This window comes from Ovis canadensis, chromosome 7 (assembly GCF_042477335.2).
Source record: "Ovis canadensis isolate MfBH-ARS-UI-01 breed Bighorn chromosome 7, ARS-UI_OviCan_v2, whole genome shotgun sequence".
In the NCBI taxonomy this organism is placed as follows: Eukaryota; Metazoa; Chordata; class Mammalia; order Artiodactyla; family Bovidae; genus Ovis; species Ovis canadensis.
In genome coordinates, this window is record NC_091251.1 from 65,090,208 (window position 1) to 65,108,504 (window position 18,297).

Here is an 18,297-nt window from a genome sequence, read left to right on the forward strand (position 1 = left end):
GCCAACTTTTTCACTCTCCTCTGCAACAAAAACAAGACCGGGAGCTGACTGTGGCTCAGATCATGAACTCTTTATTGCCAGATTCAGACTTAAATTGAAGAAAGTAGGGAAAACCGCTAGACGATTCAGGTATGACCTAAATCAAATGCCTTATGATTATACAGTGGAAGTGAGAAATAGATTTAAGGGTCTAGATCTGATAGATACAGTGCCTGATGAACTATGGACTGAGGTTCGTGACATGGTACAGGAGACAGGGATCAAGACCATCCCCATGGAAAAGAAATGCAGAAAAAGCAAAATGGCTGTCTGGGGAGGCCTTACAAATAGCTGTGAAAAGAAGAGAGGCGAAAAGCAAAGGAGAAAAGCAAAGATATAAGCATCTGAATGCAGAGTTCTAAAGAATAGCAAGAAGAGATTAGAAAGCCTTCTTCAGCGATCAATGCAAAGAAATAGAGGAAAACAACAGAATGGGAAAGACTAGAGATCTCTTCAAGAAAATTAGAGATACCAAGGGAACATTTCATGCAAAGATGGACTCGATAAAGGACAGAAATGGTCTGGACCTAACAGAAGCAGGAGATATTAAGAAGAGGTGGCAAGAATACACGGAAGAACTGTCCAAAAAAGATCTTCATGACCCAGATAATCATGATGATGTGATCACTAATCTAGAGCCAGACGTCTTGGAATGTGAAGTCAAGTAGGCCTTAGAAAGCATCACTATGAACAAACCTAGTGGAGGTGATGGAATTCCACTTGAGCTATTTCAAATCCTGAAAGATGATGCTATGAAAGGGCTGCACTCAATATGCCAGCAAATTTGGAAAACTCAGCAGTGGCCACAGGACTGGAAAAGGTCAGTTTTCATTCCAATTCCAAAGAAAGGCAATGCAAAAGAATGCTCAAACTACTGCACGATTGCACTCCTCTTACATGCTAGTAAAGTAATGCTCAAAATTCTCCAAGCCAGGCTTCAGCAATACGTGAACCATGAACTCCCTGATGTTCAAGCTGGTTTTAGAAAAGGCAGAGGAACCAGGGATCAAATTGCCAACATCCGCTGGATCATCGAAAAAGCAAGAGAGTTCCAGAAAAACATCTATTTCTGTTTTATTGACTATGCCAAAGCCCTTGACTGTGTGGATCACAATAAACTGTGGAAAATTCTGAAAGAGAGGGGAATACCAGACCACTGACCTGCCTCTTGAGAAATCTGTATGCAGGTCGGGAAGCAACAGTTAGAACTGGACATGGAACAACAGACTGGTTCCAAATAAGGAAAAGGAGTAGGTCAAGGCTGTATATTGTCACCATGCTTATTTAACTTATATGCAGAGTACATCATGAGACACGCTGGACTGGAAGAAACACAAGCTGGAATCAAGATTGCCGGGAGAAATATCAATGACCTCAGATATGCAGATAACACTACCCTTATGGCAGAAAGTGAAAAGGAGCTAAAAACCCTCTTGATGAAAGTAAAAGAGGAGAGTGAAAAAGTTGGCTTAAAGCTCAACATTCAGAAAATGAAGATCATGGCATCTGGTCCCATCACTTCATGGGAAATAGATGGGGAAATAGTAGAAACAGTGTCAGACTTTATTTTTTTGGGCTCCAAAATCACTGCAGATGGTGATTGCAGCCATGAAATTAAAAGACGCTTACTCCTTGGAAGAAAAGTTATGACCAACCTAGATAGCATATTCAAAAGCAGAGACATTACTCTGCCGACTAAGGTCCGTCTAGTCAAGGCTATGGTTTTTCCAGTGGTCATGTATGGATGTGAGAGTTGGACTGTGAAGAAGGCTAAGCACCGAAGAATTGATGCGTTTGAACTGTGGTGTTGGAGAAGACTCTTGAGAGTCCCTTGGACTGCAAGGAGATCCAACCAGTCCATTCTGAAGGAGATCAGTCCTGGGATTTCTTTGGAAGGAATGATGCTAAAGCTGAAGCTCCAGTACTTTGGCCACCTCATGCGAAGAGTTGACTCATTGGAAAAGACTCTAATGCTGGGAGGGATTGGGGGCAGGAGGAGAAGGGGACGACAGAGGATGAGATGGCTGGATGGCATCACGGACTCGATGGACCTTAGTCTGAGTGAACTCCTGGAGATGGTGATGGACAGGGAGGCCTGGCGTGCTGTAATTTATGGGGTCGCAAAGAGCCGGACACTACTGAGCGACTGAACTGAACTGAACTTGCACTTTCATCGAGAGGCTTTTTAGTTCCTGTACACTTTCTACCATAAGGGTGGTATCTGCATATCTGAGGTTATTGATTTTTCTCCTGGCAATCTTGATTCTAGCTTGTGCTTCTTCCAGTCCAGCATTTCTCATGATGTACTCTGCATATAAGTTAAATAAGCATGGTGACAATATACAGCCTTGACCTACTCCTTTTCCTATTTGGAACCAGTCTGTTGTTCCATGTCCAGTTCTAACTGTTGCTTCCTGACCTGCATACAGTTTCTCAAGAGGCAGGTCAGGTGGTCTGATATTCCCCTCTCTTTCAGAATTTTCCACAGTTTATTGTGATCCACACAGTCAAAGGCTTTGGCATAGTCAATAAAACAGAAATAGATGTTTTTCTGGAACTCTCTTGCTTTTTCGATGATCCAGCGGATGTTGGCAATTTGATCCCTGGTTCCTCTGCCTTTTCTAAAACCAGCTTGAACATCAGGGAGTTCATGGTTCACGTATTGCTGAAGCCTGGCTTGGAGAATTTTGAGCATTATTTTGCTAGCGTGTGAGATGAGTGTAATTGTGCAGTAGTTTGAGCGTTCTTTGGCATTGCCTTTCTTTGGAATTGGAATGAAAACTGACTTTTTCCAGTCCTGTGGCCACTGCTGCATTTTCCAAATTTGCTGGCATATTGAGTGTAGCACTTTCACAGCATCATCTTTCAGGATTTGAAATAGCTCAACTGGAATTCCATGACCTCCACTAGCTTTGTTGGTAGTGATGCTTTCTAAAGACCACTTGACTTCACATTCCAGGATGTCTGACTCTAGGTTAGCGATCACACCATTGTGATGATCTGGGTCGTGAAGATATTTTTTGTATAGTTCTTCTGTGTATTCTTGTCACCTCTTAATTTCTTCTGATTCTTTTAGGTCCATACCATTTCTGTCCTTTATTGAGCCCATCTTTGCATGAAATATTCCTGTGGCATCTCTAATTTTCTTGAGATCTCTAGTCTTTGTCTAAAATTGTTCTAAAATAAGTGTGATTGAAACCCTTTTTGGGATTAGGGATGCCGTTAACGTGACCCATTATTTTATGAATAATTGCATGATTCAAAGCCTGTCAGCATGGGTTAACTAAACATTAAAAAAATGGTTTGATTATAAAGATAATGGGCTTGATGTTAACATGTGATTCATCGAGATTAACTTTTTTATATCTTAGTAGTAATGTGTATCTTAATAGCAGAAATATTCACTTTTTAATATAAGTATTTTACATTCACTATTTAAATACTGTTGCATGCTTCATAAATAGTTTGGGAGTAATTGGTGCCAAATTAATTCTTTGGGAGGGGGATTAAAAGCTAGCTGACAGATCTCTTTTTGAGAATGTCCCCAGTCAAAAAGAATTAAAAATATATAATTGATATAAAGAAAAATATCAGTTCCTTTCAAAATAGCAAAGATATACACATATATTCAGTTTTTCTAGTCAGTAGGATAAGCTGTTTAAAGATTTAGAAGGAGAGTTTCTAGGACTGTGCTTTTGGACAGCATTTAAAATTGAATGATTTTTTGTGAGTTTGTGTTGTTCATGGTGGTTTTAGCGGTAATGGATGGTCTTATAGGAGTATTTAATAGATGGAAGCCACTTGTGAGTCACTTGCAGCCCATATCAAACACTGGTGAATGTCTGGAGGATGCTTTTGAAAGGGAAAGAGGGAAAGTGAGAGCAGGGAGACCAGATAAGAGACAGTTACAGTGATTCCATTGAGAGGTGGTGGGACAGGGCTGGATGTTTAGGGGTTAAATTCAGTGGGAAACAGTGACTGAAGAGTACAGGAGAAGTTGGTTGCTCAGGTGAACTGCTGCACAGTGGTGTAACAGACTGAGGCAGAGATACAGGCTGGGAGGCAAGAAGATGATTTCATTATGGGCATGGTGAGTTTGAAGTATGTTTTGTAAGTTCTAGGTGAAGGTGTCCAGTAGGCAGTAGCAGCCACGATGATCTGAGCATGATAAACTAAGCTGGAGATACGTTTTGGGAACTCTGCAGCAACAGATGGATGTAGTTGAAAACTGAAATTGGGTGTGATCACCCAAGAAGAATAAGGAGAGAGAAGAGAACAGAGACTCTTAGAAGGGAGAAGGGCAGGAGGAGGAGTCAGAGAAATAGGAGTACATAGTGTCATAGATGCTGTTTCAAGAAAATATAGGGGAAGAAGGCAGATTGAATATGTGAGGCCTCGAATCAGAGAAGGAGAAGGGGAGACAGCTAGAACTGATTTAATTTTTAGAGAATTTGATGCCATGGGGAAGAGAGAGAGTGGGTAGCTGCTTGAGGGATTCATGGTGTAAGAGAGGCCTGGAGTTTTGTTCTCTTTGTGTTTTCAGTCTGGAAGGGACTTAATCACTTTTACAAGCTGAAGGAAAAAGTTGGGAGAAGAGTTTAAATATACAGGAGAGAAAAATAAAAACCACAAATATATCAGATTCCCAGAGGCGAGGGCAGAGGATGGGATTGTCATGCAGGTGATGATGATGTTCAGTCACTCAGTGGTGTCCTACTCTTTGAGACCCCATGGACTGCAGCATGCCAGGCTTCCCTGTTCACCATCTCCTGGGGCTTGCTCAAGCTCATGTCTGTTGAGTTGGTGATGTCATCCAACCATGTCATCCTCTGTCATCCCCTTCTCCTCCTGCCTTCAATCTTTCCTGGCATCAAGGTCTTTTCTAATGAGTCAGCTCTTCGAATAGGTGGCCAAGTATTGGAGCTTCATTCAGCTTCAGCAGGTCCTTCCAATGAATATTCAGGGTTGATTTCCTTTAGATGGACTGGTTTGATTTCCTTGCAGTCCAAGGGACTCTCAAGAGTCTTTTCCAACACGACAGTTCAAAATCATCAATTCTTTGGCACTCAGCCTTCTTTATGGTCCAACTCTTGGATCTGTACATGACTACTGGGAAAACCATATCTCTGATTGTATGGTGCCCAGATGGAGGAGTTGCAGAGAGAAAAGGGGAGCTTGTTTTTATGATTGAGTCACATTTGCCTCTTTCTGTTCAATCTGAGAGGTACTGATGAAAGTCCCAGGGAATATCTGGCTTGGTTTTCTCTAGGCAAAATCTATTTTGTCAGCAAGTTGGTTCAAAAGAGACCAAGAAGTTAGACATGTTAAGTATAAAGATGTTTTTGAGGATTAAAAAATAAAGCCTTTATTCAGTACTTGTTTCATAACTTGTTGCAAACCAGAGTGAGATCAAGAAATGCTGTTACTTGATGGATGTATTAACTAACCTTATTATGGTAATCATTTCCAATGTATCAGACCTCCAGCTTACACAATGTTGTATACCTTAAACTTATGCAATGCTGTTCATCAGTTGTATCTCAATAAAGCTGGGGGTAGGAGGGGAAAAAAAACTACCTTAAAGATTGAAGGATATAAAATTTTGAAGTGAAGAAAATATTCTAAAATTGATTTGGGGGATGGTCATGGACTTTGTGAATACACTAAAACCCATTGAATTGTATACTTTAAATAGGTGAATTTAAATTGAATTTTACAGTTTAAATGGGTATAAATCACATGCGGTTTGAATTATAGCTCAGTAAACCTGTCCCCCCCCCCACCCTGCCCCACATACACTGCCAAAAATAAACAAATACCCTTGCTGTGTTACAGGATACATCCATTTAACTTTTAGTTCTCACACTTCTGAAACTCCAAAATTCTAGCCCATTTGACCTAAAGTCAAAGTTACTTTAGTTTTTATAGTATAAAAAAAGCTTAGGGATTTCATAGACATATATCTGGGAAAGAAAGGGAATTGTTCAAAGAAAAGGTGGTTTGGAGGCTCATATTGTTTGATTCGTTAGATGGGATTCAGATAAAAAACACTCAGTTGCCTAAGTGGCTGGAGGGAAATTACTCAGAGCAACAGAGTGACTATTTTTATTCTTAGTAATCACAACACCGATAAAAAGTTTTATAGATAGCCCTACTATATTGACTTATTTAATTTTTATAAAAATCCTTTAATAGAGGAAGTATAAATTTTTTCTCCAAAAAATGATACCACTAAAGTATCAGCGATTGTTTAGAATTAGAGCACACAAAATAATAAGCAGAGTTCAGTTGAGTTCAGTTCAGTCGCTCAGTCGTGTACAACTCTTTGTGACCCCATGAATCACAGCACGCCAGGCCTCCCTGTCCATCACCAACTCCTGGAGTTCACTCAAACTCATGTCCATCGAGTCGGTGATGCCATCCAGCCATTTCATCCTCTGTTGTCTCTTTCTCCTCCTGCCCCCAATCCCTCCCAGCATTGGAGTCTTTTCCAGTGAGTCAACTCTTTGCATGAGGTTACCAAAGTACTGGAGTTTCAGCTTTAGCATCAGTCCTTCCAATGACTATTCAGGACTGATTTCCTTTAGGATAGACTGGTTGGATCTCCTTGCAGTCCAAGGGACTCTTAACAGTCTTCTCCGACACCACAGTTCAAAAGCGTCAATTGTTTGGCACTCAGCTTTCTGTATAGTCCAACTCTCACATCCATACATGACTACTGAGAAAACCATAGGTTTGACTAGATGGACCTTTGTTGGTAAAGTAATGTCTTTACTATTTAATATGCTGTCTAGGTTGGTCATAGCTTTTCTTCCAAGGATCAAGCGTCTTTTAATTTCATGGCTGCAGTCACCATCTGCAGTGATTTTGGATCCAAAGAAAATAAAGTCACTTACTGTTTCCATTGTTTACCCATCATTTGCCATGAAATGATGGGACCAGATGCCATGATCTAAGTTTTTTGAATGTTGAGCTTTAAGCCAGCTTTTTCACTCTCCTCTTTTACTTTTATCAAAGGCTCTTTACTTTCTGCCATAAGGGTGGTGTCATCTGCATATCTGGGGTTATTGATATTTCTCCCAGCAATCTTGATTCCAGCTTGTGCTTCATCCAGCCCAGTGTTTCTCATGATGTACTCTGCATATAAGTTAAATAAGCAGGGTGACAGTACGCAGCCTTGAGGTACTCCTTTTCCTATTTGAAACCAATCTTGTTCCATGTCTGGTTCTAACTGTTGCTTCTTGACCTGCATACAAATTTCTCAGGAGTCAAGTAAGATCGTCTGGTATTCCTGTCTCTTAAAGAACTTTCCAACGTTTGTTGTGATCCACACAGTCAAAGGCTTTGGCATAGTCAATAAAGCAGAAGTAGATGTTTTTCCTGGAACTGTTTTGCTTTTTTGGTGATCAGTGGATGTTGGCAATTTGATCTCTGGTTCTTCTGCCTTTTCTTAATCCAGCTTGAACATCTGGAAGTTCTTGGTTAATGTACTGTTGAAGCCTGGCTTGGATAATTTTGAGCATTACTTTGCTAGCATGTGAGATGAGTGCAATTGTGCTGTAGTTTGAGCATTCTTTGGCATTACTGTTCTCTGGTATTGGAATGAAAACTGCCCTTTTCCAGGCCTGTGGCCACTGCTGAGTTTTCCAGATTTGCTGCCATATTGAATGCAGCACTTTCATAGCGTCATCTTTTCAGATTTGAAATATCTCAACTGGAATTCCATCACGTTCACTATCTTTGTTTGTAGTGGTGCTTCGTAAGGCCTACTTGCCTTCACATTCCAGGATATATGGCTCTAGGTGAATATTCATACCATTGTGGTTATCTGGGTCTTAAGATCTTTTTTGTATAATTCTACCGTGTATTCTTCCCACCTTTTGTTAATATCTTCTGCTTCTGTTAGGTCCATACTGTTTCTGTCGTTTATTGTGCACATCTTTGCATGAAATGTTCCCTTGGCATCTATAGTTTCTTGAAGAGATCTTTAGTCTTTCCCATTCTGTTTTTTTTTCTTTCTTTCTTTTTTTTTTTTTGCAGTGATCGCTGATGAAGGCTTTATCTCTTCTTGCTGGTTTTTGGAACTCTGCCTTCAGATGGGTATATTTTTCCTTTTCTCCTTTGCCTTTAGTCTCTCTCTCAGGTACTTGTAAGGCTTCCTCACACAACCATTTTGCGTTTGTTTTTCTTGGGGTGATCTTGATCACTGCCTCCTGTACAATGTTACAAACCTCTGTCTATAGTTCTTCAGGTACTCTCTCCATCAGATCTAATCCCTTGAATCTGTTTGTCACTTCCACTGTATAATCATAAGGGATTTGATTAGGTCATGCTTGGATGGTCTGGTGGTTTTTCCTACTTTCTTCAATTTAATCAAAATTTTGCAATAAGGAGTTCATGATCTGAGCCATAGTCAGCTCCCAGTCTTGTTTTTGCTGATGGTATAGAGCTTCTCCATTTTCAGCTGCAAAGAATATAATCAATCTGATATCACTATTGGCCATGTGTAGAGTCATCTTTTGTGTTGTTGGAAGAGAGTGTTTGCTATGACCAGTGTGTTCTCTTGGTAAAACTGTTAGCCTTTGGCCTACTTTATTTTGTACTCTTAAGGCCAAACTTACCTGTTACTCCAGGTATCTCTTGACTTCCTACTTTTGCATTCCAGTCCCCTATGATGGAAAGGACATTTTTTTTTGGTGTCAGTTCTAGAAGATTTTCTAGGTCATCATAGAACCGTTTAACTTCAGCTTCTTCGGCCTTAGTGTTTTGGTATAGACTTGGATTACTGTGATATTGAATGGTTTGACTTGGAAATAAACCAAGACCATTATGTCATTTTTGACATTGCACCCAAGTATTGCATTTCAGATTCTTTGTTGACTATGATGGCTACTCCATTTTTTCTAAGGGATTCTTGCCCACAGTAGTACATATAATGGTAATCTGAGTTACATTCACCCATTCCAGTCCATTTTAGTTCACTGATTTCCTAGAATGTCGATGTTCACTCTTGCCACCTCTTGTTTGACCACTTCCAGTTTACCTTGATTCATGGACCGAACATTCCAGGTTCCTACACAATACTGTTCTTTACGGCATCGGACTTTACTTCCATCACCCATCACATCCACAGCTGGGCGTTGTTTTTGCTTTGGCTCCATCTCTTCGTTCTTTCTGGAGTTATTTCTCCACTCTTCTCCAGTAGCCTATTGGGCACTTACTGAGTGGGGGAGTTCATCTTTCAGTGTCATATCTTTTGGCCTTTTTATACTGTTCATAGGGTTCTCAAGGCAACAATATTGAAGTGGTTTGCCTTCCCTTCTCCAGTGGACCACGTTTTGTCAGAACTCTCCACCATGACCCATCTGTCTTGGGTTAGAATTAGAGAACATTTTAAAATGTTCAGTTTAATCCAACAGGTATTGTTTTAGTGCCAAGTCTGTACCATTCATTGACTTAAAGGATCCTGCAAAGTTATGACCCACTACTTGTCCTTATTGAGCTCAGAATGTGGAATGGGAGACGGTCTTGTGAATATGTGACAATAATACTGTGGGATAAAAGTAGCAATAAAGGTCTTCATTCTACAGGAGTTTTATAGAAGAAAAAAGTCAGGAACAGCTTCCCAAAGGGTGAGACAAGAGAGCTAGGTTTTAAATGATAATAGGATTTCATCATGTAGACAAAGGGATCTATAATATTTGAAAGAGAAGGAAAGCTTATATATTGTTCAGAAATGTGAAATACAGTATACTCAGAGAATCATAAATAGTTCAGTGTCTGTGAGACATAATTTCAAGTGGTTGAATGCAAAGTGATAGAGTTTTATAGGGACTAAATAATTCATCAGTAACACAAATCAAATTTGTTTTTTATGACCATCACTCTCGAAGGTAACTGATATCAAGACAGATCTCACCTAAAGACACTCCTTCAAGACTTCCAGGCAGTTGGTGATAAGGACCTGAATCACAGACAGAGTCTAATGTTCTTGAATAGTGATCCTTAAACATTTTAGTCTCACTCTTTATATGCTTAAATCTTGAGGACTCCAAAGAGCTTTTGTTTAGGTAGGTTATATTTAATAATACTTTATTATTAGAAATTAAAACTGAGAAATTTAAAAATTAATTTTGAAAACACTGATGAATTACATATTAAGATAGCACATTTATTTTTTTTCTTTTTTTTTATGAGTAATGGGGTTACTTTTATTTTTTATTTTTTTTAAATTTTAAAATCTTTAATTCTTACATGCATTCCCAAACATGAACCCCCCTCCCACCTCCCTCCCCATAACATCTTTCTGGGTCATCCCCATGCACCAGCCCCAAGCATGCTGCATCCTGCATCAGACATAGACTGACGATTCAATTCACATGATAGTATACATGTTAGATAGCACATTTAATGAAAAATAACTGTTTTCCAAAAATTTTAGTAAGATGAGTGACACTGTTTTACATTTGTCCAAATCTTTTAAATTAGCTTAGTAGAAGACAGTTGGATTCTCACAGTGAATTAGGTTTGTTGCTTTATATCACCCATCATGTAGCTTCTGGAAGCACTGTATACTCAAGAGAAATGAAGGTAAAAAAGGCAAAGGATGATTATCATAAAAATGCTTTTAACCTTCTGACTCTACTGACAACAGCAGTTTGAAACTGCTGTTTTGAAGTAGTAAGAATTTTTTGTTACATACACAAAATATTAATTTACTCCCACTCCATCCTTTTTGGAAGGAGATATTCCTAAGAGTATTTTCATTATTACTCACTGACTTTGTTCTATATCTCTAAAGGCCCATGATCCATTTACAGATTAATGAAGTCACGTCCAAGGCAGAATTTGTTAGTCTTCTGTAACCTCTTACACTTCCCAGTGCAATGAGGCATAAGTCATCCAGCACTTATTACTTCTGTATTTCTTCATAATTTCTCATTTTGTTGAAAGTTGTATATATGCATATTTATTTTTTGAACTGGGGTTTGAGGATGGAGAGTGAGACTATTATTGTGGCCCTTGCTTTATATCCTGGAAGACTTAGCAGAGGAAAGGCAAGCTACACTATTACCTGGAGTCTGGGCTCCATCAAAATGTAAAACTTGGAGGCTTGTCTACAAGAGTAAAGAAGAATTATCTCTAGAAAATATCAGCATTTCAAGACTTAAGTCTGAAAATAGTCTCTTGAATCTGTGTGCATTTATTTTTCAGACACATCATTTGTCTTCACTTTTTCCACTCTCATTCTCCTCCATCAATACCAACCTCATTTCATTCCAAACATGGAATGACATATTTGTGTCCAATAAAAACCAAGTCTGTTTTCATTACAATATCTGCAGAATCTCTCTGTTCTCACTGCCGCCACCCGGTTCTGTCATTTTTATTTAAACAGCCTGTATAATAGTTAATCCTGGCTGTTGCCTCACAATCCTGTGAACACAGGCTGGACATTTCTTACTTCTGTTCTTGCCTTCATGTTACTCCTTTCATTCTGTAATGTCTTGTTTTTCTCCTTCCATTGAAACCCAATGGGTTCTTCAAAACTCAATTTAAAACCAGCCCTTGTTGGGACTTCTTTGATGGAACAGTGGATAATAATCCTTCTGCCATGTTGGAGACACAAGTTTGATCCCCGGTCAGGGAATATCCCACATGCAGCTAAGCCCATGCATTGCAGCTGTTGAGCCTGTGCTCTAGAGCCCAAAGCTGCAACTACTGAGCCCATTTGCTGCAATTAAGTACTGAACCCACACACCCTAAAGCCTGTACTCTGCAGCTAGAGAAGCCATCACAATGAGAAGCCTACGCACCGCAGCAAAGAGTAGTTCCCACCCGCCACAACTAGAGAAAAGCCTGCACAAAAGCAATCAAGACCCAATATAGCCAAAATAATAATAACAATAATAATTAATTTTTAAAAATCCTTGTTGTTTCAGTTACATTCATTTTTTTCTGAAATCTAAGATTCTTGAGAATTTCATTTTGGGAAAGACTAAACTCCTTTAGCAGGGTAACTGCCCCGTGGTTTTTCTAAAGTTATCTTTTTATTTCTCTTTGTGCTTGTTATGTTCAGCTGGCCTCATGTCTGAGCAGAAGTTCAAGTTTGATAAGTAATATCTAGCATAATTTTATTTCTAAGCATTATATAATAGTGCATATACTTATTCTGAATGTGAAAAACTTTATCTTATAGCTATTTCTGCATTTGAAGTTCAGCCAATTTCTATTGAGGTCCAAGAAGGTGGAGTTGCTAGATTTGCATGCAAGATTTCATCAAACCCTCCTGCGGCCATAACATGGGAATTAAATCGGACAACTCTGTCTGTAACTATGGACAGGTAAATGCAGCTTTTATCTTTGAAGATGATACAGAAGGACCAAAGATTTCATCATAAAACCGTATATGGAGAAAGATCATGGTGAAACTCATTTTTGTTTATGATAGCCATAATTAATTTCTTAAAGTGAAGTCGCTCAGTCGTGTCTGACTCTTTGCGACCCCATGGACTGTAGCCTACCAGGCTCCTCCGTCCTTGGGATTCTCCAGGCAAGAGTACTGGAGTGGGGTGCCATTCCCTTCTCCAGGGGATCTTCCCAACCCAGGGATCGAACCCAGGTCTCCTGCATTGTAGGCAGATGCTTTAAGACATCTCAAACTTAGGCAAAGAATTAGATTATCAGTCTCTGGTATATGGGACATAGTTCCTGGCATCTTGGTTTAGATCAGAATTCAGATTCTCTTAGTGCTTTGTTCTCTTCCTCAAACATCTTTTCCAACCATGGGACCCCCTGGGCACCTGGATTGCAGCCCAAGAATTTAGGAAACTAAATTACACTTTGACTACTGAGAATAGCAATGCTATTTTAAAGGTTTAAGGTTTCCCATATATACAATAATGGTTGCCCACTTGCTTAGCAGCCCCCTCTACACTACACACCACACACACACACACAAAGTCATGTGCATGCATGTATATACCTAGTGCTCTGAGGTGGTTAGAGTTTAGGGGTCATGAACTTGGCAGCAACTTCAAAAGTTTGGTTCCTGTCCTAATGAATAGCAATATTTCTTAGCAGGCTCAAATTGCTTGCTGAAATGGTAAAGAGCACTAGGATGGACAAACTTATTCAAGGAAGAGCTTTAAAAAAAACTTTACGTTCAGATAAATCTTGACGAATACCTAGATACTAACAGGCAAAAAGTCGGGAATTTGGAAGAAAAAAATCATACTAAGCTCTAGATTGTAAGTTCTAAATGTACTAAATACTAAAAGTACTAATCATACTAAGCTCTAAATGTAAGTTATCATGTCAAGTGAGATTCTGTGTAAAATTACACCAATAGATTTCACAAGTCAAATACAACATAATTACTTGCATTTTACAGAGTTATAGCCCAAATGAAAACAACTGAATCAAGCTGATATTTTAGTCTTGAAAGTATTACATCTGGCATTTTTAAAAGATTGAGTATATTAATTTTTACCATAGGATAAATGTTAAAATAGAATATAAAATCTACTACAAAGAGTTTAATCATGTTTCTTCTAGTGACAGGATAACTGCCCTGCCAACAGGAGTACTGCAGATATATGATGTTGACCAAAGGGATGCTGGAAATTACCGTTGTGTTGCTGCTACTATAGCCCACAGACGTAAAAGTATGGAGGCCTCTCTCACAGTGATTCCAGGTACCACATAGAAGTTTATTTTCAAGTTTTAATTGGCCCAGGTATTAATTTTCCTTCTCTGGTTATAATAGTATGCTCTAAAGTAGTACTTTAATTTCATTTTAATTTATTGTAATCTAGTTGGAAAATGATAATTTTTATATATTTAAGCAACCTTCTTCCTCTAACTTGTTTTATACGTTAATATCAACATCTTTAAGAAAGACTGAATTTTTGTTTTATAAATACTTTTGTTTTTAAAATATAAAATGCAGAAAGGCTCAAAAAAGAATAATAATCATCTAGTTCTACCAGAATTTTCCATTGTCAATAAAAATATATTTGTTTCCAGTTTGGGTTTTTCTGTCTGTTGTTATAGGAAAAATTATCATTTGTAGAAATGTTGCATGCTCTATTATAAAGAGTAATGTCTATGAAAGTAAAATACTTTTTTTTTACATTAAACAATGTGAAAAGTACAAAGATATGTTTTAAAATGTCCCTAGTCCATATCCAGAGGTGATCATTGTAACACTTAAGTGTATATAATTTCATGTATTTTGCCGTACATAAATATAGTTAGAAGGGAAACTAGCTAGAGAGATGAATATGAAGAAATGTGTTTTATTAAAATGGAACTATACACAGATGCTAGTTTTTTATTTTTAAATAATTAAATTTACTTGAATGTTGTGGGAAAAAAACCTGTCCTAAAGACACTGTTGAACTTCACATGAATGTTTACTCTTCACAAGAGATATTACTTCCTAAAAGATCCTTTAAGATTAAAAAAATTTTTTTAAAAACATCAAAACTTAAATTTTTAATGCCATATTTTAATTTTAGGTGGTATCTATTAGCTTCTTGGTATGAAGCATAAAGACAAAAGCACTCTCTCACTTCTTCTTTCTCCCCACTGTCACATTAATTCCTAACAAGATTAGTGAAAGTATTAAATCAGTGTTTGAACCTCAATTAAAAGTGGTTAATACGGAGACAACCTAAGTGTCCATCAACCAGTGAATGAATAAATAAGATGTATCTTATCCATTTGATTAATTATTTAATCTATTATTATCATTCAATAAAAAGAAATGAAGTAGTGGTACATGGTACAGCTTAAATGAACCTTAATGTTTAAATGAAAAGAAGCCAGTTCCGAAAGACCATATAAGATGTGATTCCTTTTTTATTAAATATCTGGAATAGGCAAACCCAGAGACGGAAAGTAGATCAGTGATTGTCAGCCTGTGGAGAGCTTTGAGAGTGACTGCTGATAGAATGGAATTTGTTTTGGGGGTAATGAAAATGCTTTAAAATTGGTTATGGTAATAATTGTACAACTCCAAAAGTACTAAACGCAGTTGAATTGTACTTCAAATGGGTGAGTTATATCTCAATTTAGTTGTTTTAGAAAAGGAAAAAAGTGACTTCAGGATAGATATTTTAATTCATTTATTATATCTTATTTATAATATTTTCGCATCTCCTGCCTTTTCCTTCTTAAAGGTAAGGAGTCTAAGTCCTTCCACACACCAACCATTGTAGCAGGTCCACAAAACGTAACAACATCCCTTCATCAGACTGTTGTTTTAGAATGTGTGGCCACGGGAAATCCCAAACCAATCATTTCTTGGAGCCGTCTTGGTAAGTCTTCTGAGGAAAAAAAAATCTTTTCCTTCAACTTTGTTCATACTAGTGAAATTGATAACATGTTTATATACAACACACATGTTTGGCAGTTACATGGCTTTTAACTTTCTGGTGTTACAGGGTGTAGGTGAAAGGTTTTAGTATAGAAAATTTTAGACCTTTTGTGATAATGATTGTTTGGATAGTGATCTTCTGTCAAATTTTAGATCATATATTACGTTGTTTTAACTCAAGTATTCTCTTTGAAATAGATCACAAGTCCATTGATGTCTTTAATACTCGGGTACTTGGAAATGGTAACCTCATGATATCTGACATCAGACTGCAACATGCTGGAGTGTATGTTTGTCGGGCCACTACCCCAGGCACACGCAACTTTACAGTTGCTATGGCAACTTTAACTGTATTGGGTATGTTTCCTTTCTTTCTGCAATTAGGAGAATCTTACATTTTAACATTTGCTGTTTTACCTCATAGCTTACTTCCACTTTTCTTTAATTCTGTAGCATTTGTGTGAAAGTTGATTGAAATATTATAATCCAGTAATGAGTTTTAGGAGGAAATCAAAGCCTTGTGTTAAAATATGACTAGAATCACTCTGAAGTGTTCATCATGTTTGCTTTTATAACATCATGGTCCTTCTTAGTTAAGCTTCCCTTTTATCTCCTCATCCACCTACAAATTCATATACACATTGACCAGTCTACAATTTTAATCTATTGTCTGTGCACATTAGGATCATGGCACACATATTTTTAGTGTGTTTGTATGTTTGGTGTCAATGGGGAAAGCCTGTGGGAAGTGGACGTCTAACTGAGCAATGCAGAGGAAAGGCATCCAGAGAGAGAGATTTTAATAGATGTAGAGTGCAAGCAAGAAGCTTAGAATGTCAGATATTTTCAGGGATGGGACTTGTATCATTTGCTGTTCTCTTCCTTGACTGTCTGATTTGTGTTTGTACCACAAAAATATTTTCTTTTTTTTTTAATAGCTCCTCCTTCATTTGTCGAATGGCCAGAAAGTTTAACGAGGCCTCGAGCTGGTACTGCTCGATTTGTATGTCAGGCAGAAGGAATACCCTCACCCAAAATGTCATGGTTGAAAAATGGGAGGAAGATACATTCAAATGGTAGAATTAAAATGTACAACAGGTGGGCTGAGTCACTTTGCTACTATTTTAGACAAAACATAATGATTTAGTAATTCTAATGTGAAATGGTTATAACATCAAACACTTAAATTGGTATTTTAAACTGAGGTAACAATAAGAAACTAACTTAAAGCTATAATATCAGCATGCCAGAATCCTTTTGTATTTTATATGTAGATCATGGTGGATTATAATAAAAGTTGGAATGGTTCTCCAGACCTGACTTCTGGTCCTGGTAAGCCACCAGCTAAGTTTTTAGCAGCATGTAAACCCTTTGGAGTCTCAGTTCCTTGCTTCATAAAGTGAAGAATTGAGAAGGAAATAATTAAGTCTCTAAGCATTCCTCCACAGTTCAAACTTAATGATTTTAAGAATTCATTTTTATTAGTGTAAATAGGAATCTTCTTGTACCATTCTCATACGTTGAACAAAACTTCTGAACATTTTTATTGACCTGAATTTTATGTAACATTGCAACATTATAGAAATTAGATGCTATTAATGATTAATGTTAATATACTTAATATACTTCCTTAATAAAAGCCAAATTTAAAAAAAGAGATCAAGCTGTCACCTCAAGCCAAAAGGATTTGGATATCACACATACTTATTTATATAGACTCAAAAAATAAGAGTAATTTTAAACAATTCATATAGGTTTTTCCTTAGTAGGGCTGGTTACACAGGTTGTTCTTAGTAACTTGTTATTTAAATTTTCGAGTGCACTTAGCATAACTTTATCTTTATGTCATCCTTAGATGTTTCACTGAAGTAATTTTTTTCTTCCTTCAGTAAATTGGTAATTAACCAGATTATTCCTGAAGATGATGCTATTTATCAGTGCATGGCTGAGAACAGCCAAGGATCAATTTTATCTAGAGCCAGGCTGACTGTAGTAATGTCAGAAGACAGACCCAGTGCTCCTTATAACGTGCATGCTGAAACCATGTCGAGTTCAGCCATCCTTTTAGCTTGGGAGAGGCCACTTTACAATTCAGACAAAGTCATCGCTTATTCTGTACACTACATGAAAGCAGAAGGTAAGCAATTTGAGAAGTGTTTATTTTTAAGTGCTATTTACTGTCACGGCTTTGTTTTCAATATAAATGATGTTTTACATAATCCACAAAATATTTTTGAAGTTCTGTGGCATTTACCTCTTTTAATAAAAATAATTACTATATGATCTGTGTATCAGTTTTTTGCCGAATTTTGTATTGTTGTATACTTTATGTGTATGCATGGCTGCTCAGTCCCTTTAGTCCCGTTTGACTCTTTGCAACCCTCTGGACTGTATAGCCTGCCAGGCTTCTCTGTTCATGGGATTCTCTAGGCAAGAATATTGGAGTGGATTCTTTATGTGTTTAAGTATAGTTTAAGATTTTTCTGTTTAGAAATAAGTACCGTCTTTGCCTGCTCAAAAGTTAGAGTGGTGTACTTTACGAATTTCATTTCAGCCAAGGTATCAATTCCTTAAGACTTAGTATACCAATTTAAGTACGCAATCACATAGGAACAATGGTGTAACTACTTAATAAGGTGAACTCTAGTCACTATAGCATGTTATTTTCAAGGGGGAAAGTAAACATTTTCAAGTTCCCCATAATATGATTTTGTATATTTTGAATGTTTTCTGAAACCTCATAGAACTCTTTAAAAATTGAGCAGGACACTCTTCATTGATATCTCATTTATTATATAAAAGTAGAAATCAAATCTGTCTTAAAATTTTTATTCAGTTCCATATCTGGGATCTTTTTTATCCTTATATTTTCTTTT

The 18,297-nt window shown here is 37.5% G+C and overlaps 1 protein-coding gene across 1 annotated transcript in view; it reads left to right on the forward strand.

Annotated features, from left to right (window-relative positions):
* Positions 1 to 18,297, forward strand: part of PRTG (protogenin) — a 138,584-nt gene that overhangs the window by 57,522 nt on the left and 62,765 nt on the right. The window contains exons 3-8 of the mRNA XM_069596441.1: positions 12,239 to 12,383; positions 13,597 to 13,736; positions 15,225 to 15,362; positions 15,620 to 15,778; positions 16,360 to 16,519; positions 17,311 to 17,558. Coding sequence (XP_069452542.1) covers positions 12,239 to 12,383; positions 13,597 to 13,736; positions 15,225 to 15,362; positions 15,620 to 15,778; positions 16,360 to 16,519; positions 17,311 to 17,558 — 990 coding nt within the window. The remainder of the gene's footprint in view (positions 1 to 12,238; positions 12,384 to 13,596; positions 13,737 to 15,224; positions 15,363 to 15,619; positions 15,779 to 16,359; positions 16,520 to 17,310; positions 17,559 to 18,297) is intronic.